Source organism: Tachypleus tridentatus, chromosome 10 (assembly GCF_004210375.1).
Source record: "Tachypleus tridentatus isolate NWPU-2018 chromosome 10, ASM421037v1, whole genome shotgun sequence".
NCBI classification, from domain to species: Eukaryota; Metazoa; Arthropoda; class Merostomata; order Xiphosura; family Limulidae; genus Tachypleus; species Tachypleus tridentatus.
Genome location: NC_134834.1, coordinates 191648597 through 191676566, shown reverse-complemented (window position 1 = coordinate 191676566; position 27970 = coordinate 191648597). Strand labels below are relative to the sequence as shown.

Here is a 27970-nt window from a genome sequence, read left to right as displayed (position 1 = left end):
ACTGACGAAACTGAGCAAACCATTTGTAGATAGCACGTGGATTGAGTAAGGTTAATTGTGAAAGAAAGTGCTATATTGTCTTACTTTTAGTACCGCTTAAAATCTAGTCTTCATTTTGTTTGGGATCAGTCAGTATGTCTTGGTTATTTGGACTAAGAAAGGAACAACCTCCAGAACTTCCTCAGTTTCCCAGCGATGCTGCAGGAATGTCTTCTGGTAGTGAAGGAGGAGGCGATAAAGGTGGTGGAGGAGATGACAAAATTAAGGGAGGAAAAATGGAAGCTTACAGATTTGACTCAACAGCATTAGAAAGAGCAGCCAAAGCAGCAAAAGACCTCGAAAGATCAAGTAAAACACATTTAATATTTCATGGACTATAGAGAAATCTTTAAAGAATAAAAAAATAAGCCAAAATACATTAGTTTTCACACTTATTTTTATGATTAGGTCACTAAGTTAAAATTTTTTTATCATGGTGCATGAATATTTCATAGAATGTTTCAATTTTTAAAGGTGTTTATATATATATATATATATATATACACACACACACACACACGATTATTACGTCAGAGCATTCAAACCATTATTGTTTATGGGGTGCTACTTCTATTATTAAATCAAATATTTCCTAAATATTGCTAATTAATTCACCAAAAACATTGCTTAGAGATTTTTTAAAAATGTTCTACTACTAATAATAATTTGTTATTGTCATGTGTTTTAATTTATACGTTTTGTTTTACTGTAAATGTTATATAAACTTTATATATTATATATAAACTTTCCTTACATTTTTCATCCTTTGGAAAAATAAGTTTTAAACGCACTTTTTCCAGGAAGTCGATTCCTTTCTTAAACCCCTGTAATTTTCTGTAGAGTTGGACGATTAACTGTTATATGGATTATCTATGTACATTGATTGGATGAAATAGTTTCACATATTACTGATTAGTCAAAATTTTGCTAAATTAATCAGTTTTTGAAAATAATTAATTGATCAAATTAGTGTTTGTGATAATTCCAACTAGCCAAATAACTTAAGTGACATCATTATAATTTGTTATTGTTATTTGCAATTGATTCAAGTTTGTTCAGCCCAACTGATTAATGTATTAACAGATCTCAAAATTGTTTCTTTATCAACTCATCATGTAGGAAGAGTGGATGTAAAGTTTGACTTGTCCTGATGTAATTGTTATTTATTCTGCATTTTTCAGTTATTTATAATGTTTTCTGTGATAATATTGTAAGTACTATAGACAATAAGAACAATAATTCTGCAGTACTAAGAAATTGGCTAAAACATGGAAAATGTGTAATACAGAATAAAATGTTTATATTTTATTAACTTAAATACAAACAATATTATAAATAACAAACCTTGACCACTTTAGTCTATATAAACTCAACAATTTGTCATGTAAATTTTTTATTTTAGAGGCTTCCCTTCAATGCAGAAAAGACTTAAGAATATTCAATCTTAACTGTATGTAACTTATTCCTATGTATATAACTTAAATATTGACTCATTTGTCAGATGTAAAATGTCTTCTAGTTGTTTGATATTTTCCCATAAGACCAGAGCAGGAATGTTGTTTGACGTCTCTAATGTTTAACCATTTTACGGTTTTTTGTTGAATATCTGCTCAGAAATTTTCTCATCATTTTGTCTTCTTCTCATTTCGACATATTTTTCCTTCAGTTCGTTAATCACATCAATAAATAAGTATATTTAACAACTGTTTTTATATTGAAACATTGCAACTACAAAAACTGTAATAAAAATTTATAGTTCAGGTTTTAATTGTTATTTTCAAAAATAGCATACTGAAACAGGTTGAAATTTGTGATGGTTAATGTGAAGAAAAATACCATTAACAGCGAGAGTACAAAACTGATGAAACAGTGCACTCTAATCTTCATAAGCAATAACATAAGAAGAGTATATTTAATTAGCTGTTGAAAACCATTGTGTCAGTTCTGAAGAGATATAATGGCATTGTGATTTAAGCAAAGTTTTTTTGTCTATATCTTGTTGTCAAAGAGGTATCAAGCATTGCTGTTATTTCCCAGGGTTTTCCAAAGAAGCATTAGACCTTTCCAAAATGCAGGAGCATACTATTCAACTGGAGCATCAAAAACTAATCAAGGAATATGAACTACAAATTGAACAAACTAAGATGGATCAAGCCCGAATCCAGCAGGAGGAGAGACGTAAAACTATAGCCGAGGAAACAAAACAACATCAGCAGGTATTCAACAAAGATATCATACCTTGTATAGTTACACAGTGTTTGTATTTATATGGTAATCTACAAAAATTGTTGCTTGAAAATTCCTCACTAAGTACAAAAGTAATTCTAATTTTGATGTTTCAAATATTTATAACAGAAGTTAAATAGAGTCTGAGGTACAACATAAGTGACATGACTAAATTGTTACAATCTTTGTTGCCCTCTTTCCCAGTGCTCAGTGGTAAGTTTGAAGGTTCATAACACTAAAAACTGGGTGTCAATACCTATGTTGGGTGCAGCACAGGTAGTCTATCGTGGGAGTTTGCATTTAATAACAAGCAAAGTAAGGTAAGTTATTGTAAGTTAACAACTAACTATGAAAGTTTGCCTAGTAAACACTTTAAAGGCTAACTTATTAATTCATCAGTGTTTACAAATGGAGATAGTTTAAGTTGTATTGCATAATTATTCTAAAAGTGTTACTCAAGTAAGGTTGGTCCATAGTCGATTCTTTTTAAATATTTAGGCTTTAAATAGGGACATTTTCTTTGTTATCATATTAAATATTCACTGACTGTTGTGATCCCTTGTGAAGTATGTTGTGTTATCTTTACAATAGAATATGCAAAACCTTCTTGTGAAACATCACAATGTTAACCATCAAAATCAGTGTCATTCGTACGAGTTGGAATTTAATGAAAACGTAATTTTGTTTCTATGTTATCTCTTCTAGAGAGCTCAATACCAAGATCAGTTAGCGAGAAAGCGTTATGAAGATCAACTCCTTCAGCAGGTAACGATAATTGTAATTCTGTTTTCTGTTGTGTTGAATCCAATTTAGAACATTGTCACTTCACTAAAAAATACAACAAACTATGTACTTTAAAATATATACAAAAATTTAGTATAAAAACTCGTTTAAAAATTACAAAGAACAAGTTAGTGGTAATGAAATATAAACATTTCATTATTTTGCATAAAACAAAAAGTAATCTCCGATGTCAGACTTTTTACAGAGTAATAAATGTTAAGGTTTTGTTTATTGAATAGTACTAAATCGACAAGTGATTTTTGCACTTGCGAGCGTTAATGTTACATCAGTTAGAAGATGATCTATGGTGAAAATATAAATTGGTAGTATTTAAATAGAGTCACTTTAGAACTACCACTGTATGTAGGGGAGAAATATTTGACTCAAGGAACAAAATTTATATATTTTTTTGATACTGTTTATGAGTCTTGAGAATGCATGGAAGCTTTTTTTCTGCTTTTAAGAAGTAACAGTGGACGATAAATATAATAATAAAACATTTTGAAAATTAAATGTGTTAAAGCTGTAAAATTATTGTTAGATTCTAGACTTATTTTTCTAAATGGAAGATTTTTACTAATATTTTTGAATCGTATTGAATCTGTATATCAAACAATTTTTAAAAATTAAATATATTTTATGCAAAGTACTTCTGAAACTTATTAAAAGAAAGTTTTTAACAGATTTTGTACTCAATGAAAGAAATGCAACAAAAAATTATTGGTTTAAGTTATTAACAAATAAACATGAAAACCAATCTTCTACTTACTGTCTGTCACTGTGTTATATTTAAGTATTTTGAGCTGCTTGCCTGCTGAACAAATATGAAGCATACATTAATAGCACCAGTACTACATGTTATTAGAATGCTTTTGCATTAAACTAGTACTGTACTCGTGACATTTTTAATTGTATTCTATTCATTACTGAACTTGTATCTGAAGCTTCTCTGTATGAAGAGATAAAGTATTGTCTTGGAATTATCAAATTGTGAATTGGTCTTTTAAATGTGTTATGTCCAATTCATAATTTGATAATTCCAAGACAATACTTTATCTCTTCACACAAAATAGCTATATTTTTAAACACTGATTCTCTTATAATTAGATTATTAGAAAATTTACATTACAAATGAAGAAGCATCAGTCACCAGTAACATTTTGTTATGTAGTAACTGGGCAGGTTATAAGTAGTTTACTTTTAGTACATTGTGCAACATTTATAATGCATAGGTTTTTCTCAAGTGATACAGAACAGTCTCTTACTCAGTATTTTTATGGCTAAATAGATATAAAAATATATCATTTTCACCAAACAGTGAAGTCAAATAAACTGTTTTTGTGTAAGTTCTGCCTTAATGTGGATATTTTGTGCTACATTTTGCCTTTCAATAACACATAATTCACTCTGGAATGAATGATATTCATATTGTAAAGTTATTATTTTATTTGGAAAACACTTACGGAGTAGATTCAGTTATGAAAAGTTCTAATATTTTCATCTCCAGAAACATCAAAATGTCATGCTTTTAAAATGTTTATTGAACAGGTTTCTCAAATTAGCAGTAGATTCTTATTTTATGTTCAAACATCTGTAATGAGAAATATTTATTTTAAGCTTGGAATAAAATAATAAGTTGTCTCTTGAAAGTAATATCTTCTTAGTAATTTAAAAAGATTTAGAATTAGTGTTTGTAAATTTATTATTTTTAAATTCATTTTTTTGTCTTCAGCAAAAGGCAAATGAAGAAAATCTTAGAAAACAAGAAGAGTCAGTAGCCAAACAAGAGGCATTACGAAAAGGTAAGACTGTGATATTTACCAGACAGATTTCAGATTTTTGTTTGTGTATTTTCACGTATGTATATATTGACTTCCTTTATCACTTTTGGTTGTAGCTACCTTGGAACATGAGATGGAGCTCAGGAAAAAGAACGAGATGGCAAGAGTTGAAGCAGAGATGAAAGCAAAAGCAAAAGTGGATCGGGAAAATCAAGATCTACACTTAGAACAAATAAGGCTTAAAGCTGCCGAGAACAGAACAACAGTTTTGGAATCCATTAAGTATGTTTTTTAAATTTTCTTTCAAGGCCCAGCATGGCCAGGTGGGTTAAGGCATTTGACTCGTAATCTGAGGGTCGAAGGTTGAAATCGTCATTGCACCAAACATGCTCGCCCTTTCAGCCATGGGGGCATTATAATGTTACGGTCAATCCCACTATTTGTTGGTAAAAGAGTAGCCCAACTAGAGTTCCCTCTAGTCTTACACTGCTAAATTAGGGAGGGCTAGCAGAGATAGCCGTCGTGTAGTTTTGTACAAAATTCAAAAACAAACAAAACTTTTCTTTCTCACCCTTTAATACTTGTTAATTTGTTAAAATACGTTGGTGTGGTGGAGAACCATGTTACAAAATGTATTGGTGATGTACAGAGCCATTTTATAAATTATATGAGTACTACATAGAACCATTTTACTAAACATATTGGTACCATATAGAATCATTTTACTAAACACATAGGTACTATATTGAACCATGTTACAGAACAGAACATGTTGGTGTTGCACAGAGCCATGTTAAATGCTGTTCTGTATTTTTTTGAAACATAACAGTTTTCTGTGGAAGTTTTTTTTGTTCTATGAGATTGCAATCTAAATTTTGAAAAAGGTTTAAAAAAAAAGCTAAATTAAATAGATAGATGATTGTATCCATTTTCACTGCTGAATTGTTGTTTTCCATCGTTTCTCTATAGTTCTTCCAGTTTTTATTACGTTTACTGTATTAGCGTATTTTTGTGTGTGACTGTTAATTTGTTCAATGATGTGAGGAGTCACTAATTGTTGTAAAAAACAACAAACGTACTCAACAGTCAGTGTGAGTTGTTTCATGCTGTGCTTTTTGTTGTATATTTCTTTGTTACACGTGATAATGAAATTCTTATATTTTACCGGTAAAAATATCTACCTGCATATACATATGATACTCATAAATATTTAGGACTGCTGGATCAGTGCTTGGAGCTGGATTTCAGAGTTTCATCACAGACTGGGACAGAGTTTCTGCTACGGTATGGTATTTAAAGTGTCATGTGTATTTCTTGTGTATTTAAAGTGTCATATGTATTTCTTGTTATAGAATATGTTTAAGATACACAATATTTTTTTCTTTCAAATGCAAATGTCCAAGTCTTTTTAAGTTTAGAACTTGACAATTGAGAAATGTTGTTCATAAAACCTTTAATGAATATTTCGTAGTATAGTTTTTACAAATGTTGTAAATATAAATTAATAACACGAACATTGAATATTAACTGTAATGTTTTTGGAGTAATGAATTTAATGTCTTTTTTTATTATTATTATTATTATCACTTTCATGACTTGTGTATCAGTTAGTTTGTTGTACCACGATGTTATATTTTCTGATATGTTAAAGCAAAAAAAAAAAAAATAAGGAAACCAAAAACTTAAATTATAATTAGAAAAATATGAATACATCATTTGATGATGTAATATTGTTTATAATGTACTTTTTGCATTCACTGATGCTCTTTGGTGAAAGAGAAACTCATCAGAACACAGAATATAATTATTCAAATCAACAAGCAATATTCGCTTCTTTTTTTTTCAAAATTCTACTATTAAAACGAGGACTAGAACGTGGAGTTTTTCACTTCTGAAAAGTAACCGATGTTTATGGTTTAGGAATGTTAAACACATTTACCAGGCATATGACTCTTTGTGCATGTTTAAGTATCTGTATTTTAGTATTGGGTTGTTTAAAAGAGTTTTCAAGTGAGTTAGCAGTAGATTTATGGATTTACAATGCTAAAAACCAAAGTTTGTGATTCCCTTTGGTGAACAGAGTACAGATACACATTGTGTAGCTTTGTGGTAAAAAAACAATGAAGTGAAAAAAATTAATTTTTATAACCTCTTTTTTAAACAATTTCAAATTATGATTACTTTAAAAATTTGAAAATGATTAGAATTTCACTATGAAATACATGCAGTGTTTGAAATCTGTAAATGTATTTTTTTGTGTATGTGTGAAAAATAATCTTAATATATTCTCTGGGCCTCTTCCAGAGTTTAACTGCAGTACCACCAGCCTATTATTCTACAGGGTGTTCGGAAAGTCACTGTGCACTTATATATTTATTAACAGACATGTTTCAATATAGAATACAGGAGATAAATATGAATGTTATAAACAATGTTGAAAGTGACCACCGTTAGCATCATTACAGGCCTGGATCCTTCTTATTTTGTTTCTAAACACCGCTATCAGTTGCTGGCTTGAAATAGACTGAATGAATGTATGATTACAAAACTGCACAGTGACTTTCTAAACACCCCGTATAAGTAAAATTTTAAGGAAATTACAAAACTTTACAGATATAGTTTTATGCCTTTTCTGTGCTTTCAAAGTAAAATATGCTGTCTCATGATTTACTAAAGTTCTGCCCTTTTCTTAATGAATATTTATGGGTAGAAATATGGTTGTTAGTAAAAAAACATTTACTTTTATTGTTATTTAGGCTGCTGGGCTTACATTATTAGCTATTGGTGTATACTCAGCAAAGATGGGGACAGGTGTTGCAGCAAGGTACATTGAAGCACGCCTTGGGAAACCATCACTTGTCAGAGAAACTTCTCGCATTGCTGCTTTTGAAGCTGTTAAGCACCCGATCAAAACTTCTCGAAGGTTATTCAGTAAAGCAACTGATGCACTGCAAGGAGTTGTTTTAGAGGTTATTTTTTCCATTATTACTTTTATGATTACATAATTTTTTCTATATTGTTATTATTTTTTAAAGTATTTTCATAGTATTTAGTGAAGAAGTTAAAACAGAAATTGTGAAAATTAAAGAAGAAAAGTGCAAATAACTAAATTTAGATGCAAGGTTTGCAGGTTTAAAAATAAGTTAACTTCAGTTAGTTAAACTGTGTTATTGTTATTAGTGATGGAGATTTGGAAACAAAGAACAATATTTATTTTACCAACTTATTTTCTGGTTGTATATTTATTAATATGTCAGGTGGAGGATAATGACAGCTGAATTACAGAGTGATGTTTGACAGAGTCTTAACTTGACATGCTTATGTATACAGGGGTGGGTACTGGAATTTTAGTAGGGGTTGGGGATTTTCCTCTTGAAATAATTGGCTTTCTTTATTAAATCTAAGGTTACTTTTGTTCTGTAGTCCTTCAGAAATGGGAGGGGGGTATGTATGTGTAGAGAACAGTTTGTGAATTCTTGCTTACTTGTGGCTGTTTAAGCAATATTGTCTGCATTTGTAGTAGCTAGATAATTGTCACTCACTGCAGTAACGTAATGTTCTTACCAGACTGATTAAATTGAGTTTTATTTATTTAATATGTCAGTTTTATTTTATATCAAACACTTTACTGACAGGGTTAACACTGAAGAAATATTTGTTGGGAAATAAAACTTTAATGATAAACAAATATGTCAGGTAAATTAATTAGTTTAATTTATTATAACATCAATGTGTTTTCTATTTGAAAACTATTATTTTTGTTTGTTTTTTTGTGGTAAATAATTGAAGCTAAGTTCAGTTTTTTGTAACACCACCATGTTTTCTATTTGAAAACTGTTTTTTGTGGGTTTTTTTCCTGTGGTAAATTACCTAAACCTAATTTTAGTTTTTTGTAACACCACCATGTTTTCTATTTGAAAACTGTGTTCTCTGTGGGTTCTTTTCCTGTGGTAAATTAATTGAAGCTAAGTTCAGTTTTTTGTAACACCACCATGTTTTCTATTTGAAAACTGTTTTTTGTGGGGTTTTTTTCCTGTGGTAAATTACCTAAACCTAATTTTAGTTTTTTGTAACACCACCATGTTTTCTATTTGAAAACTGTGTTCTCTGTGGGTTCTTTTCCTGTTGTAAATTAATTGAAGCTAAGTTTAGTTTTTGTAACACCACCATGTTTTCTATTTGAAAACTGTGTTCTCTGTGAGTTCTTTTCCTGTGGTAAATTAATTGAAGCTAAGTTTAGTTTTTGTAACACCACCATGTTTTCTATTTGAAAACTGTGTTTTTTGTGGGTTTTTTTCCTGTGGTAAATTAATTGAAGCTAAGTTTAGTTTTTGGTAACACCATGTTTTCTATTTGAAAATTGTGTTTTTGTGGGTTTTTTTCTTGTGGTAAATTAATTAAAGCTAAGTTTAGTTTTTTGTAACACCACTATGTTTTCTATTTGAAAACTGTGTTCTTTGTGGGTTTTTTCCTGTGGTAAATTAATTAAAGTTAAGTTTAGTTTTTTGTAAAACCACCATGTTTTCTATTTGAAAACTGTGTTTTTTGTGGGGTTTTTTTCCTGTGGTAAATTAATTAAAGCTAAGTTTAGTTTTTTGTAACATCACCATGTTTTCTATTTGAAAACTGTGTTTTTTGTGGGATTTTTCCTGTGGTAAATTAATTAAAGCTAAGTTTAGTTTTTTGTAACACCACCATGTTTTCTACTTGAAAACTGTGTTTTTTTGTGGGTTTTTTCCTGTGATAAATTAATTAAAGCTAAGTTTAGTTTTTTGTAACATCACCATGTTTTCTATTTGAAAACTGTGTTCTTTGTGGGTTTTTTCATGTGGTAAATTAATTAAAGCTAAGTTTAGTTTTTTGTAAAACCACCATGTTTTCTACTTGAAAACTGTGTTTTTTGTGGGTTTTTTTTCCTTTGGTAAATTAATTAAAGCTAAGTGTAGTTTTTTGTAACATCACCATGTTTTCTATTTGAATACTGTGTTCTTTGTGGGTTTTTTTCCTGTGGTAAATTAATTAAAGCTAAGTTTAGTTTTTTGTAACACCACCATGTTTTCTACTTGAAAACTGTGTTTTTTGTGGGTTTTTTCCTGTGGTAAATTAATTAAAGCTAAGTTTAGTTTTTTTGTAACATCACCATGTTTTCTATTTGAAAACCGTGTTTTTTGTGGGGTTTTTCCTGTGGTAAATTAATTAAAGCTAAGTTTAGTTTTTTGTAACATCACCATGTTTTCTATTTGAAAACTGTGTTCTTGTGGGTTCTTTCCTGTGGTAAATTAATTAAAGCTAAGTTTAGTTTTTTATAACACCACTATGTTTTTTATGGTTATCTTGCTGTTTGGTAATTTTCTCAGTTATTGCTAACTTGGTTTCAGCCTTCCTTAGAAGAAAGGTTAAGAGACATAGCTATTGCCACTCGCAACACAAAGAAAAATAAAGGAATGTATCGGAATGTTCTTATGTATGGACCTCCAGGCACTGGCAAAACTTTATTTGCAAAGGTAAATAGTTTTTAAATATGATTAGCTGAAAATTCTTTCTCTGGGTAACACATATACCAAACCATAATGGTAATGCACCTGAACGTTTAATGTTATTTTTATGTGAGTAAAGGTTCACATTTTATAAGATTTTATCTTTTTTGCCAGTTAAGAAGCTTAGGCATTTGTTGTTAAACTAGGTTACGTGAGAGGTATTATTAGTTTTTGTTATGATAAATGGTCTTTAGGTACAGAAAAAGAGAATTAATTAAATAATTAATGAAAACTTGATAAAAGTAATGCATTCTTTAAATTGCTCCACCTTGTGGTATAGATTGCAATTTCATCTCATTCGAGGCTCATTACCATAGAAACACAGGCCTAGGATAATGGTGATACTTATACAATATTTATGGGGTTTTCGAGTCCTTTTACCTTACCATATAGTGACCTAAATTAATTTTATTGTGTGAATAATGTTATGCAATTGTACCTAATTTATTATTCAATATCAGTTTACCATATGGAAAGTTAAAATGTACAAATGAATTGTAAATATTACATACAAAATTTAAAGTTGTCAAATGGAACTGAACTTTTAGTTGAAAGTAATAATATACTAATATGCTTATCAATCTATAAAGTCTAAATATGTGTGTGTATGTAGAGGTTGACATAAAAGGTTGTTAAAACTCATTCTTATAAACTGATTTGAGGAAAATCACATTTTGGATAATGGTGAGACAAAGATCCCGTGCTTGTGAATTTGATATACAAGCATTTATAATACATGCATTTTATAAATGAAATGTAAACCCTTATAACCTGAGTGCTTTTGAAAGGTCCACTTTCCTAAAGCATTTAGGTTATAGGGTTTTTATTTCATTTCTATCACTTGAACCTACATGTTTTTGTAACATCACAAACGTACTTTTTATAATTATTTGTACAGCTTCTTACATTGGTAAATTTGCCAAATTCACTTAAGTATTACTTAAGTCATGCTTAAGTGTTTTGGTGATTTTATTTAATTAAAATAAAATTGATGACTGTAGGATATCATAGACTAAATGGTTCTAATTCATTATTCGAATTCTCCACATAGATATCTCATTAGAGCTAGAAATGTAATACAAATTAAAAACTAAAAAATAAAAACGTGAAGGTTTAAACTCCACAACAAAAGTTCAGTATTAATCTTGGATACTTCCATTTCTACTCTTAAGTATAAATTTTTGCTTACAAGTGTACTGTCTTCTTCAGACTATGAAATAAATTATCTGAAAAAACATAAGAAATGTAAATGTGTGTTTATAAGATATCTGTGTAATGAATAGTCGTGTAGAAATAGTCAAATGCAGTTTTGTTTGTGTGTAAAATGTGCATAATTTTTGAATAATTTTTTGTGATATATATAGAAATGTGCTACAATGTGTATACATATAACAGAACAATTTTTCCATTTATTAATATCAAGTTGTGTTATACATAAATTTGTAATATTTGGTGAATAGTGAATTATTTTTTTAGTCTTTTTTTTTTCTGACACATTCCTTACCAAAACTGTTTAGTGAAAATCATTATAGGCTTTTAAGATGTTCCTGACCTTAAAAACTGTGAAAATAAAATCGTTTTTTTTCTTCACAAGATTTATTACAAAGAGAAAAAAATTTTAATTTCCTTGTGAATTGTTCTTAAAGTTGTAATAGTTGAGCATCAGGACATCTTTTTGACGTTCACTAATGTCATTGTTCAATGTTATCTTTTATTTATTTGTACCTAGAGGTAATCAAACACTGTTTAATGTATATTTTGTTATTAAAATGTGGTTAGTACTTATTTATTCTGCATTTTGAGACAGTGGATTCTACCTAAAATGTTTTTTTATTATTATTGATAAATTACATAAACATGTAGTGTAAAAGTTTTATTTATGAGGTAACATTTCCATTCTGTTAAATCTTTTATATTTTCGGTGAGTGACATTGCTAGGCCAATCAAAAATAGTCTTTTTACAGTGGTTTGTTGTATAAAATATTAAGGACCAACTACATTATTGATGTTATGGTTTAGAGGATCACAAACTTGCAACCATAATATCATTGCTGTAGTTTTTCATAATCCCTATCAAAGTGAGAATGCAACAATTTTTTTATAATCATTTTGTTATATAATTGATGTCAGAGCTAGCAATTATTCATCTTTCACTATAATGCTGACAGTATGTGGTGCAGGAGAGTAAATACCAGCTTAAACCCCCTCAGTGTGGATTGTTGTATGTGGTGAGGGGACCTCCCAGGGAAGGTTCTGTTCTTTCAATTTACCTCCTCTGGGATCTAAACATCCACTCACGTGTTTGCCATGCGTGGCGACCTGTGAAGGGGAGGAAAGGATCCTTGTGGTTGAGGGGTCCAACCCTAACACACTACTTTGGCCTTGAATTCCTGTAGACAGAATTTTGGGCTTGGGGTCAATTGGCTGGTCCACTCAGGCTGGGATCAACCAAGTAGCAGTATTGGATGTTCTCAACAGGTGTTGTGGACATTGTATCTGATGCTGGTGTTTGGGTATAGTGCTCATGAAACCCTGACATTGCTGCAGTGTCTTTGTTTGACATTGTAGTGTGTTCCCTTGTAGAGCTTCATGGTGGGTGGCAAGGACCATGATATCTGTGAGTATGAAATGGGCCCTCATTGCATCAATTGCAATGGCTCTCATCCATTCCACTTTTGTTCTTGCCCTAAATGACTGGAAGAAAAAGAGGTGCAGTGTTTGAAAATGATTCATAACATTACTTATCCTGAGGCTCGAAAGTTGCTGTCCATCACTTCATCTCAGATGTATGCTGCCACATTTTGTTCCACAACTACAGTGGGAGTGCAGACAGATTTCTCTGTGTCTCAAAAATGAAAAGTCGTTTGACCTCCATGGTTAAAAAAGTTGGTGAATCAACTTAACACTCATCTCTGTCCCTTACATACATTCCAACAAATCTTAAGATCCACTTCCTTTGGTTCCATGTATGAGCATTTCCTTGGATACATCTTCTCCCACCCCAAGATGCAAAACAATCATTCATTCAAGTCCTTAATCGCTGGAATCCCCTTCCAACACCAAAGACCTGCAGGATCCATGGAGGTAGATAGACCTCCCTCGAATAAAGACAGTAAAGAAAAAAGACGTAATCGTAAACAGAAGGGTTCTCACCCAATTTGCCTACACATAAATAAAAATGGCCACCTTGATACCATGGGACTGTTGGTTTACGTTCTAATCTGGATAACATCAAAACACTGATTGCTTCCTACCATGCTGTATGTCTTCCTTACAGGAAACATTTTTGAAACCTGCCAATATAGTTACTTTTTGGTGGGTTTTTTTGTACAGAAATGACAGGTTGCATGATGGATGAATGCATGGAGGGGTGGCACTGTTGATTGATCAGCATGTGCCCACCCTGTCTTTGTCGCTCAACACACCCTTGGAGGCTGTAGCCATCTGTGTTTCCTTGGGTTGTACCATCACTGTTTATTCTCTCCACCTGTCTCCTGGAAAGACCTATGATAAATCAGACCTTGATGCTTTCATTGAACAGTTGCCATCTCCCTTTTTAATCCTGGGGGACTTTAATGGACATCATCTCCTCTGGGGAGTGCTGATATTGATAGGAGGGGTTTGCTCCATAGAGCATATGCTCTCTGATCACAGCCTTTCTCTTTTCAATACTGGTTCTTCTACTTATTTTCATGCACCTAGTCAGTCCTATACTGCTATTGATCTCAATTTGCTCCCTTTCACTATTCTCCCACTTTTCTTGGAGGCTCGACAATAATCCACAAGGCAGTGATCATGTTCCTATAATTTTGAAAGAGACAGGCCTTGGTCAATGCCACCTGACCCGTGTCTCACTGGTGAAAGCTGGATCAGCAAACTGGCCCTCTTTCACTGCTTTTGCAAAACTTGATCCTGCCATTGCCTGTAAGCCATCAATAGACAACTGTGTGGCAGCAGTAACTGACTGAATTATACAAGCAGCTGCTCTATGTATTGCTAAAACCTCAACACATTTTCCATGATATCCTCGTCCATGGTGGAATCCTGCCTGCCACATGGCATGGAAGGCTCAAAAACGGGCCTGGGATACTTTTCGTAGGTATCCCGCACTCTCACACCACGTTGCTTTTCAGCAGGCCCATGCACATGCTCGATGGGTAAGATGTCAAAGCCAAAAGGAATCTTGGATTAAGTTCACAACCAGCATATCTTCTACCACCAGTTCTAAAGTTATATGGGGCAAGATTGTAAAGGTCAGTGGGCAGTATAATTCTGTTTCCCTCTCGATTGTGCTCTCAAATGGCCAGGAAGTAGCTGATACCTGGAACATCGCCGATGCTCTAGGTGAAAGCTTTTGCTGAGTATCTAGCACTTCTGCTTCTTCCTCCACCTTCTTAGCCATCAAGACTCGAGTAGAGCGATCACCACTTTCCTTTCGAGTTGATTGTTTCTATGACTATGATTGTGTTTTTACACTAGTGGAACTCAAACTGGGCCTTCATTGGTCTGGCAGTACATCAGTTGGACCTGATGATGTACACTATGAAATGCTGTGCCATCTATCTCCTGCTTCTCTTGTTATTCGTCTGAGTGTTTTTAACTGGATTTGGCAAGATAATGTTTTTTCTGATGCCTGGTGCCAGGCTATTGTCCTACCTTTCTCTAAGCCTGGGAAGGATCCCAAGATTTCTTCAAACTATTGTCCAATTGCTTTGACAAGCTGTCTGTAAGACCTTATAGAGGATGGTTAACAAGCTGTCTCTGTAAGACCTTATAGAGGATGGTTAACAAGCTGTCTCTGTAAGACCTTATAGAGGATGGTTAACAAGCTGTCTCTGTAAGACCTTATAGAGGATGGTTAACAAGCTGTCTCTGTAAGACCTTATAGAGGATGGTTAACAAGCTGTCTCTGTAAGACCTTATAGAGGATGGTTAATGCCCATCTCGTTTGGTTCTTTGAATCAAACAATTTCTTCTCGCCCACCCAGTGTGGGTTCAGAATACAGTGCTCCACCGTGGACCACCTGATTCGACTTGAAAAACACTAATCAGAGAAGCCTTTCTCAAACAACATCTTGTATCAATATTGCTTGACATTGAGAAGGCTTATGATACAACATGGAGGTATGGCATTTTGTGAGACCAATATGGGTTGCGTGGCCATTTGCTCATTTTTATTAAAAATTGTTTATTGGACAGGAGATTCCAAGTTCGTGTGGGTTCAACACTTTCCCGTTCTTTTCTACAGGCACTTGGAGTATCTCAGGGCTGTGTTCTGAGTGTCACACTTTTCAGTATAAAAATTAATGCCATCACTGAACAACTCTCTCTCACTGTTGGAAATGGGCTCTATGTTGATGAATTTCACATCTCATGTCAGTTGTCGAACATGAGGTATATTGAGCGGCAGCTACAGACTGCCCTCAATCATTTATTGAAGTGTACCACAGCAAACAGCTTTAAATTCTCTCTCTCTAACACCACTTGCATGCACTTTTGCTGCCAACAGGGTATTCACCCTGATCCTGAACTCCGTATCAGTGAAGTTTCGCTGCCAGTGGTCCCTGAGACCAAGTTCTTGTGGCTTATCTTTGACCGTAAGCTGACCTTTATACCACACATCAAGCAGCTACAGGTCAAATGTACAAGAGCACTGAACATCCTCTGTGTCCTCTCTTCCACTGTTTCTGGAGCGGATCAGTGTTCTATGCTAGAGATATATCGTGTTCGTAGTCAATAAAAACTTGACTGTGGATCACTGGTATGTGGCTCTGCCAGGACCTCGGCCTGAAAGATACTGGACCCCATTCATCATCAAGGACTTCAACTCTGTACTGAGGCTTTCTGCAATTCCCCAGTTCAGAGCTTATACATTGAGTCTCATGAAGCTTTTTTGCACCTCTCCCATTTGCAACTGTCTTTACTGTCTGCTTTGAAACTTCATTCCTTACCAAAGTATCCCATCTTGGGTTGTGTTTTCCTACCTTAGTTGACCATACTTTTTCAGAACAGATGATCTATCATTGTTCCTTTAGGCCTTTGTATCCAGGCGCAGTTGGATGAATTGGGTCTGTTCTTGGATAACATTGCTGTATCCATTAGTCAGCCCATCCCACCATGGCTTTTTACAGTTCCCAAATGTGACCTATTTATAAGTCATCTGAGAGAAGCAGACACATCCGATTGGAAATACTGTCTGTTATTTGCTGAACGTCTTTGAACTGGTCTCCATTCCTATTTATACAGATAGTTCCAAATCAGGTGACTGTGTGGGCTCTGCCATGGTTTGTTGTGGTTTGGTGGTTGCATGCAGAATCCCCTCTACAGCTTCTGTGTTCACTGCTGAACTGTATGCCATTTCTCTTGGCCTGAATCACGTAGACGCAAAGCAGTATTCAAACTGCACTATTTATACTGACTCCCTTAGTTCTCTACTGGCCCTGGAGTCGCTTCATGTTAGTTCACATCCTGTTCTCACTGATATTCAAAATCGACTGGCCCATTTCTCTTTAACATCTACTTCTATCCAGCTTTTCTAGATACCAGGCCATGTTGGTGTTCGTGGGAATGAGCTCGCTGACACCACAGCTAAATCCATCTGCTCTGACACTATCACCACTGTGCCTATTCCATACGCATGGACTATGGTCCTGTATTCAAGTCTTGGCTCCATGCCAGCTGGCAGTCCACTTGTAGTGAGCAACATGAAAACAAGCTTTTCCAAATAAAACCCTGTATTGGGCTTTGGCCGTTGTAGCTTCTGTAAGGATCAGAAAGAGGAAGTTGTTTTAACTAGATTACGCATTGGTCACAGCATCTTAACTCATGATTTTCTTTTATATGGGACTGATGCACCAGTGTGTTGTCTGTGTAACACTTAGGTCACAATAAGCTACATTTTGCTGTCTTGCCATCGTTATGACTCTCAAGGATGGCACCATTTTAAACGTGTCCTTGTCATTAATGGTGGTGACACTGTCCACCTTGGAATTTTTTAGTTTTTTTAAAGACCATTAAACTTTTTAATGCTATTTAAGTTGTGTTTTTTAAATTTATGCATTAGACCTTTTTTAATGTGATTCCTTTTTAAGAATCAAAGTCCATCTAGTTCGATTTGAAATTAGAAAATAGCCGTTACATCAAATAACTTGAAACCAAGACTGGAAAGGCCAACTTCAGGTGAGTAACGCTGCTGTTTGAACTACCTGTTAGTCATCCTGGTAAGTTATTATTAAAATTTTGCTGGAAGTCTTTTAAAACTTTTATTACTTTTTGAAAATGGCCATAATGTGAAATAACTCAGAACCAGGATTGGAAAGGCCAACTTCAGGTGACTGACGGTGGTTTTGAACTTACTGTTTGTCTTCCTTGTGAGTTATGATGATTACAGTTATGCTACAGAAAGTACTTTACAACTTGTGTTACTGCTGTAGACTAGATGTAAACATTGGTTTTATGCTATTTATGTTTTTTTTTAAACTTTGTTTTGTTTTACCTTAATTTCCTTTTATGAATTTTACTGAATTTACTTTAATTTTAACTTTTTACCAGATGTTTGGTGCAGATAGGCCTAGCTGCTTTGTGCCATAAAACACCAAACCACCCAACCAACCAACCAGATTAAATACAAAGGAATACTGAGAAAAAAACCCTATAAACCTATTTTACATGAACAAAAGTATTTTTTTCTTCAGGTGAACATTAACTTGCACGCTCTGACTCTCACTTGTCTGAGTCAGACTAGCATTGTTACTTCAAAGATACAACTCGAGAATGTGTGCTTGTGTGACACGCCTGACTTTTTGTGTAAAACAGACATGTACATTTTACTAACAGTTTGTTGCATTTTCTGTAGATACACATTGTACGTTCACAAAAAGCAGAAGAATTCCTATATTTCTTCTCTGATACAGAGCCAGTTTAATGGACTAACCCAATGCAGACTTGATTATCAAGAAATAATTTCAGTTGTTCAATTTTACAAATTATTAGTAATTTTATAATAAAGAAAGAAAAACATTTAACAAGGAACTTCATTTTTGAGGATTTTGTTCACAGTGAAGCAGTGCTTTATACATCTGTTGAGATTATTTACTGAAATACATGTACTTTATTCTCATTTAGCGATTAGCCCAACATTCTGGTATGGATTATGCTATTATGAGCGGAGGTGATGTTGCACCCATGGGACGAGAAGGAGTTAGTGCTATTCACAGGCTCTTTGATTGGGCAGGAAGTAGCAGACGAGGGTATGTACAGTTTGTCCTAATGATTAATGGGTATAATAAAGTATCAGTAATTCAGACTTTAAGAACAGGCATTTCATTTTTTGATCTGACTTGGGTGAAAATAAAAGTTGTTTTACTCTTTTCATAGTGCACTTATAAATGAACCTAAATATAATATACTACTTGTAAGAACATGATCACAATTTTAGCTTTTTCTTGTACATTTATAAATTCATTAATGTATTTACCTTACTTCAGAAGTCAAGAATGCAACAAAAGACAGAGAGGTTGTTTTTGTTGCATATGCTTCAAAATTTTGGTCTCTGAACATTTTAACAAATAAAAGTTATTATTAATGATGGAGTTATTTATAACTGAAACTTGAAGGAAAGGTTTATAATATGTCTACAGTGTATATTTTACTTCAGAAACATAATTTTTGATGTACTTGGAAAACTGACATGATACATAATTTTTTTTGTATAAACATTTGGTATAATGAAAGTATAGAAAGCTATGTACATGTTTTTTACATTTATTATATATGTTTTCTTTTGATTCTTTCATGTAAAATTTACAGGGTTTTTAAGAGTAGTTCTGTAAATTGAAAAACTAGAATATATGGAAAGATAAAGGAGGCACCTTCATGTGAGATACATAAAAACAATAGAAGTACTGGATTAGTCATCTTTATCAACAGTACAAGAAGTCGTAGCTCTGAATGTTCCAAAGGTAGTCCCACGTGAGCAGGCTTCTTGTTAATGGTGAACTACAGACAACTAACTGCATAATGTATCTTAAAATAATATTGTAATTTTCCCCCCTTCCATATGACAAGTTTTATAATCCTTATTTATAAACGTTTTCTTTCTGTAAATAGGTTGCTGTTGTTTGTTGATGAAGCAGATGCATTTCTACGGAAGAGAAGTTCAGTAAGTCTTTATGAGAGCTGGCTGAGTTTACTTGTAAAATTAGTGTATAGGAAACTCGGTATGTCCGTGCCACTGTATAATACCTGCTTAGTGTAGAAGAAATATTGACCTCTTTCGATGTGTATTAAGTTACATATTCTTCATTTGATACTGTCTTTAATTTTTCAGTAAGTAATGCTATAATACTTCCGTTGTCTGTGTTTTGCATACACTATTTATTTCCTTTTGTAACTTTGCAAGTAATAAGTGTAATAGTTACTTACATTTACCAGGTGTAATACATAAAAGAATTTGTTTTTCAACAATATATATATAACCTTTCAAGATAATTAGGCCTGTATTCATTGTCATACAGGATGAGAAGTGAATAAATATTCTAATATTAAATGAAAAATATATTTCAACAAATATTGTCATTATTTTTTTCTTATTAATAGGAAGCTAAACAAATATGTTTGTGTGTTCTAGTGTTGATTAAAGTGTGTCATTAACTGAGGTTTTTAGGAGGGGTATATTGTTACTCGGGTTTCTTTGGGGGTAGGGTGGAGATGGGTATTTTGATAAAGTTATATTTAATGTTTAAAATAAAGTGTGCTGCTTGAATCATATACTTTCTGCCCATAAATTATAGGTTCGTGAATGTTGTCGAATTGGTTTAATTTGTATTTTTATTTTAGGAAATGATAAGTGAGGACTTACGAGCAACGTTAAATGCATTCCTGTACAGGACAGGTGAACAGTCAAACAAGTAAGTGATTCATTTAACTCATGTCGCTAAACATTCTAAAGTGGAACAGAAATAATGCATTGATAGGGAAAAATAATGAAATGTGTTGTGCTTCAGTCATAGTTATCTTTGCAACGTTTGATCTCAAATGAATTCAGACTGATGTTAACTTTTAAATAAATGTGATTTACGAGTAAAGCAATTTGTTTTTAATAGTATGTCATAAATACTCATTTAATATTCAGTTTATTATAAAATAACTATTATACATTAGGAAGTAGCATGTGGTAATACTTTGAAGGTGTTAGTAAAGGAAAATATAAGAGTTGTTTTTAATATTCATAATGCAGGCAAATTAATATGTGGAATTATACATGGATATTTCTCTATGTTAACATACTTTTCCTTGACTTGCGAGTTTTCAGTTCTTACTGAGGCCAGGCATGGCTAGGTGGGTTAAGGTGTTCGACTCATGATCTGAAGGTTGCGGGTTCGAATCCCAGTCGCACCGAACTTGCTCGCTCTTTCAGCCGTGGGGGTGTTATATTGTGATGGTCAATCCTACTATTCGTTGGTAAAAGAGTAGCCCAAGAGTTATTGGGCAGTGATGACTAGCTGCCTTCTCTCCAGTCTTACACTACTAAATTAGGGACAGCTAGCACAAATAGCCCACGAGTAGCTTTGTGTGAAATTTAAAAAAAAAACGGTCGTCTTACTGGAGCATCACTAGGCAAAATTACCATTGTTGCCCAATAAAGGCTTTAGTAAGGGGTCTGAAAACATGCAAATAAAACTATTTTACTATCAAGAAAAGTCTTTGTATAATTCTATAGTGAATAAAAGTTAAATACATATGTAAAGTTACATTATTTAGTGTAATAAGATAACAGTTTTTTGCCATGAAAGGCAGTGATGATTTTATTATTTTTAGGTTCATGTTGGTTTTAGCTAGCAACACCCCAGAACAGTTTGATTGGGCCATCAATGACCGCTTAGATGAAATGGTTGAGTTTGAACTTCCTGAACTTTCTGAAAGGGAGAGAATGGTTAGGTTATATTTTGATAAATTTGTACTACAGCCAGCAACAGAGGGCAAGAGGTGAGTGGTTGTTTCAGACTATAAGAAAGTGGAAAAATTGCTGAATTAAGTTGCTGAAGTAAATTTAGGGAGTCCAGAAGTATTTCTTGGAAAAACAAATATTGTACACATCAATTTGTAGCTGTGGTTGTGATTTATGTTAGTACATTGTTAGCAGGTTTGACTTTTATATATTTATAAACATCTGGTATGGGTAGAGAAAGCACTAGTAGAGGAGCGAACAACATTTAAACCTTCTTCAGTCATTGTCAGGTTCACAAAGAAAGAAAGGGTTACTGACTGGTAGCTGACCACATGTTTGAAGGCAGTTGTGTAACTGAGTGCAGGAATTTAGAGGGCACGCTTAGATGTTGGATATATTTATTAATATAGGTATAAAGGGTTGACTTTGTTATTGATTTATATCGATGCATTGTTAGCAGGTTTGACTTCGTGATTGACTTTTATCAATGCATTCTAAGCAGGTTTGACTTTGTGATTAATTTATACTGATACATTATTAGCAGGTTTGACTTTGTGATTGTTTAGGCTTAGTTTATTTGACTCCATTCACTTGATCATTCCTGTTTAAAATAATTATTGTCGATAAACTTATGGTCATTATACCTCACGATGTTTTAAAGTGAACACTCAGAATTAACTTGTTCATCAAAAATGTTTATTTTATTTAAAACTTTTAAAATAAATAAATTTTGTTTTGGGCTGAGCTGAATAAAAAATACTAGCATCCATACATTTTCTGAATGTTTTCTGAGCATAATACAACATTCATGGAAGGCATGTGGAAATAGTTTTGTACAAAACCATACCAGTTTGAAACTTTTAACTTCAATATAAGTGTAGTTTTATTGATTTTTAGTAAATGATGGTTTTTCAGTTTTGGTTGTTATAGCTTGATGTCATTACCTGTTTTGATAAGCCATAAATGTGGCTTAGAAATTTATAAATGTGTAAAGAAAGCTCTCTTTCCTGTTCTTTTTTCAAATATTTTGGCCTTCCATTTTTATAGTGTCAAGTTAAAAAAGTTGCTTTATCATTTTATATTTTTTTAGAATTATTATGTTGCAATATGATGAGAAAAGTGTTTTGTAGATGAAGATCAGGTTTTGAATTCCTTGATAGATTGTTTCACGATGAAACTAAGTTGAATAGACAAAATGCAGAATACTTTAGAAATGTCGTTCTCTGCACTTGTGTTTCTATAACAGGTAGCTGCCATCAGGTTTAGGATTGTTATACTTATTTAGATCATTTTACACTTTGCTTTATCATGTTTTGTTCTGCTAGCAAAGCCAAAGTTTGTTAGGCCATGCTTGGATTAGGCCTAATTAACTGATTAATTGGGCAGAAAAGTCTTTTAAAAAAAAACACAACATGAAAGACAGCTTGATTATCATTTTAGCATGATTAAAATTGTTTGTGTATGGCAGGGTTTGTGAACACATTGATACAACATGTGGTACAATAATTTTAGTTAGTGTTTAAAGAAGACACGATGTAAAATCTTTTACAGATTTCAAATCTGTGAGTTTGTACAAGTATCAATTTAAAAAATATTTTATCTTGCAGAAGCAACATAATTTCAAGTAGTTTCATCCAGCAGTTTTCTTTTTGTAATTCAATAAAATCTTGCAACAGATATGTCAGATTATTGAAATGCCTGGGAATTTAAAGGTTATTGACGTGTATGATATAAAGAGGACATCGTCTTATTACTCACATACCCCATTTTTATTATTTTGAAGTCACGCCAAATGTATACCATGTTATGATTGGCTAGAGAACAAGTCTGTTTGTCCTTTACTGACTTTGGTTTATTACAGCGTACAGTTTTTGTGTGTGATGACAAAAATTTATCTTGGGTAACAAACAATTAGTAATAGATGTTTTTGAAATGAAATCCTGAATTTCTTTTAGCATATAGAAGTAAGTAAATACAGTTATATAACAAAATAAATTGAAAAGTTCTATTAGAAAATGTGTAGTGTAAAATTTTTCATGGTGCTTTTCAGAAATGTAACATTTCTTTTCTCTTAACTTTTTCTTATTATACTCAATGAAATTTATTACTGCAGTTAAGAACTACTGCAACTTGATAATTTTATTTATTTTTCTAGGCGTTTGAAGATTGGTCAGTTTGACTACAGTAAGTTGTGTAGTGACATTGCAAAAGTCACAGAAGGATTATCAGGTCGAGAAATCGCTAAGTTAGGGGTGGCTTGGCAAGTAAGTATATTACCGAGAAACTTGACGTGTTTGTAAGTTACAAATTTGACGTGTTTGTAAGTTAGAAATTTGACGTGTTTGTAAGTTAGAAATTTGACGTGTTTGTAAGTTACAAATTTGACGTGTTTGTAAGTTAGAAATTTGACGTGTTTGTAAGTTAGAAATTTGACGTGTTTGTAAGTTAGAAATTTGACGTGTTCGTAAGTTAGAAATTTGACGTGTTCGTAAGTTAGAAATTTGACGTGTTCGTAAGTTAGAAATTTGACGTGTTCGTAAGTTACAAATTTGTAAGTTACAAATTTGACGTGTTTGTAAGTTACAAATTTGACGTGTTCGTAAGTTACAAATTTGACGTGTTCGTAAGTTACAAATTTGACGTGTTCGTAAGTTAGAAAATCTAAGAATTCTGAAAGAACAGTTAGTAGTTGCAGATGTTGAAAATGGAAAATTATATTTATATCGGTATCTAATACAGTAGTTTGTAAAATAATAGCATAAATAAAATATTCATTATTTTTATGGAGGCTGGAAGTATTAACAACAAATGAATATTAGTAGAAGCTTTCTGTTCAGTACTATCTAAGTATGCAGTGATCATGAAGTGTGTGTGTGATAGAAGTTAAGGAATGGTTTTTTTTCAATGAGTCAAGATCATGCAGAGTAATTTAGTGTTGTATGTGGTTACTTGTTAATTACAGTGTTCCGTATTGCATTAAGTTCTTTTCACAGATTTAGATAGTGTTAGAAGTATAGGTGTCTCTTTCAAAACTTTGTAATGGAGTATTTGTTTAAATACTAAAAAAATGTTACTTTCGTTCATCTATCAGTACATGACTTTCTTATATTTTTTAAAATTTATTTAATAAAATTTTGTGAAAAATATTTTATGGAAATATAAATTAAAGTACTGATACTAACAACTACTGGCAGACTATTACTGAGTTTAAAGTAATAAGCTGACTTCACAATAGAATTTGTAAATACAAATTAGTCATGTGCCAGTTTCAATTATGCCATCTCATTGAGTAAGAAGTTAGGAGTATTTTTACATTGGAAAAGAGAAATCTTCAAAGAGTTCATATTTTTTTTATTTATGTGGAATTGTGACAAACGATCTGCAGTCATGGATTTTCAATTTTTCATATCAGTCTGAACAGATTAATATGCATATTTGATATGGATAAAAAAACTATTGTTTTTTAATAGAATCATCCTACACTTGAAAGCTGGTACTGACTTTATTTATTATTATTAAACATTTTAACAAATGAAGATCACATATTTGCAGTAAGGTATAGATAAAAAACATACTTGTGTTATAAGATCTTTCTCTCAGATACAACGTTCTACTTAGGTCAGCAGTAAAAAAGTAACATTTTTTATAACAATACACTGGCTTCAGATAAACATTTTTGTTACCTCTAAAATGACTTCTTTTAGATAGTGTAAAATTATATGTATTGAATACAAATAAAAATAATGATTTATTTACACGTTTTTATACAATATTAAATGCTATATATATTTTGTAAGCATTTTTTTAATTTCATTAAAATTAATGTTTATTAAATATAGTAAATGTATCTAGTTTTCTTTAAACAGTTGATTTAAACTTGACAGTTTCTGCTTCTCATTACTATAAAATTTAGGCTGCTGCCTATGCTTCAGAAGATGGGGTGTTGACAGAGAAAATGATCATGGAAAGGGTATGGGATTCGGTTGAACAACATAAGCAGAAGGTCCAGTGGCAAACAGCAGAGGAGCTGAAAAAAATTAAAACAAGAATGTCTGTAAAGGACATGGCAGCATCAGTGGTCACAGAGAAAAACCAAGTAGTCAGCAACCCATCGTCCTCATTAAGTAACACAAACCAATCATCACCAATGAGTTAAGAGCTGTTGTAACTGTAGTAGGTATATTTGTTTACTTTTTAACAGCTTTTACTCTCCTGTCACTATGTGCACAGTGGTTGCAAAGAGCCATTAGTGGTGGTGTGGCAGGCCCATGAATGTTAGATTAAGATGTTAGGTAAAAAACTCGCAGTTTTTGTTCTGTTCCAAATGAGCATCACCTCAGACACTCGTGGAAACAATGACCTTCAATGTAAAAAGAAGAAAACAGGCAAGTGGCAGTCACTGAAATTAAATTTGACTAAATATGGTAAACAGAAAAGCAACAATAAGCTACTTTTAGTTCGATTTTTATTGTGTCTGTGGTAACAGTAAGATATATATGTAGATAATACATCAAATTAATAAATTAACTCAATATATCTCTACTAATTTTTCAGGTGCTTCTTGCATTTTTTAAATGTACAACTCAATTACACTGCTTAGGAAAACTTAGATCTGTCTTTTTTCTTTTTTTTTTCAGCTTACACAACAATAAGAATGCTTTGGACCACATGTTACTGAAACATTCTACATTAAAATAACACTATTAAATTTCTTTGGTTTAAAGACTGCTGGTGTAACTTGTTTAATAAGATTGTATTTAGTGAAATGCAAAACAAAGAGTTTAGAGTTCATATACTGTTATTTTTATAAACTTCAATTTGTTAGTAGTTTAGAGCTTCAGTGAGATCAGGTTTATGAGCTACAGTACATGCAAAATACGTTTTGTCTTGTTAGATTGTTGTGAGAATCAGTTTTGGAATAAAATTTAGTTAATTGTATCTGGTAACCAGGAACTAGAAATAACTCAAAGCAAGTGTTAATATACATGTTAAATTAATTAATCACGTGAGTTCTGACAGACAGCTAAGCTTGTTGTAAGTTCTTGTTTTGTAACCCCTCCTTACTTAATATCGTATTAATCTAAGTTAGCAAAAAAACTTGTATGGAAATTTCTGAATACTGTTTATATCATATTGGCCATAAATGTTACACATTTTACAAAGGTTGAGAATCCAGTGTAATGATAACAGATACTATAACAAATTTTATAGAAATTATATTACTACATTAGTTCTTCTGCTATAAATATAAATTTAAAGAATTATTGAAAAAGCTACAAATATAAGGCTTTTTTTAACTGTACATTTGCTAATGTGTTTAGCATAATAAATACAGTTATTAAAATTCAATCGTAAGTTACAGCAGTTTTACATTCAGCTTACAAAATCTGGGTTAACTAAGAGAGAACACACACACACACACAGAGATAAAGTGAGACAAGACTGGAGATGTTTAAATCTTAAAGTCAGTCTTTCATTAGATTTAACCTTACTTTTAAATTTAGTATATAAAAACCAAATGTTAAAATTAAAATAAAAACTACTTGACTTATTTGGCTCAGATATAGTTTTAATTGCTTCACAAATAACTTAATTTTGGAAACTTGTAGAATTATGTTAATATCATTGGACTTGTTGCAAAAATGTTAAACAATTACATTTACATAATACTTAAATACTCAGTTATCTAAATAAAACTAAAAAAAAAAGGTATATAATAATGACGTCATCATTCCGAAGAATAACTGAATTGTCAACTATGTGAAAATGATGTAAATTTTAAGCCATTTTGAGAACATTGTGGTTTAGAAAATTTAAAAATATTGTCAGTTTTCACAAATAAATACAACCTATGTGTTTATAAATTAGATAGAGCATTTAATTTGTAGTATCAAATGTGTACTAAAAGAAATATACCAGACAAGAAAACTGCTGCTTTTACAACACAAGTATTGTACACAAATCATATAACTTGTTTAGAGTTCTATCCCTTACAACATCTAACTACCATGCAGAACTCCCATTCCTTACAACATCTAACTACCATGCAGAGCTCCCATTCCTTACAACATCTAACTACCATGCAGAGCTCCCATCCCTTACAACATCTAACTACCATGCAGAGCTCCCATCCCTTACAACATCTAACTACCATGCAGAACTCCCATTCCTTACAACATCTAACTACCATGCAGAGCTCCCATCCCTTACAACATCTAACTACCATGCAGAGCTCCCATTCCTTACAACATCTAACTACCATGCAGAGCTCCCATCCCTTACAACATCTAACTACCATGCAGAGCTCCCATCCCTTACAACATCTAACTACCATGCAGAGCTCCCATCCCTTACAACATCTAACTACCATGCAGAGCTCCCATCCCTTACAACATCTAACTCCATGCAACTCCCACCCTGACATCATCTAACTGCCATGCAGAGCTCCCATCCCTTACAACATCTAACTACCATGCAGAACCCGTCCCTGATCCCTTACAACATCTAACTACCATGCAGAACTCCCATTCCCTACAACATCTAACTACCATGCAGAACTCCCATCCCTACAACATCTAACTACCATGCACATCTAACTCTAACTACCATGCAGAGCTCCCATCCCTTACAACATCTAACTACCATGCAGAACTCCC

The 27970-nt window shown here is 32.6% G+C and overlaps 1 protein-coding gene across 3 annotated transcripts; it reads left to right on the top strand.

Annotated features, from left to right (window-relative positions):
* bor (ATPase family AAA domain containing bor) lies at positions 1-26865 on the top strand. 3 transcript variants are annotated; one of them, XM_076459166.1, is made up of 15 exons: positions 2-348; positions 2077-2255; positions 2971-3030; positions 4781-4850; positions 4946-5111; positions 6044-6113; positions 7586-7798; positions 10208-10333; positions 18491-18615; positions 19475-19526; positions 20204-20274; positions 21185-21352; positions 23470-23578; positions 25228-25487; positions 25952-26865. In XM_076459166.1, exons 1-14 carry the CDS (start codon positions 135-137, stop codon positions 25468-25470), a joined length of 1866 nt encoding a protein of 621 aa, XP_076315281.1. In that variant the 5' UTR covers positions 2-134; the 3' UTR covers positions 25471-25487; positions 25952-26865. The 3 variants fall into 3 exon arrangements, 2 of the variants coding, with proteins under 2 accessions (XP_076315281.1, XP_076315280.1); XR_013015106.1 differs by lacking the exon at positions 25952-26865 and having other exon boundaries at positions 1-348; positions 21185-21774; positions 21817-23578; positions 25228-25857; XM_076459165.1 differs by lacking the exon at positions 25952-26865 and having other exon boundaries at positions 25228-25857.
* Positions 26866-27970: the final 1105 nt, after the last annotated feature.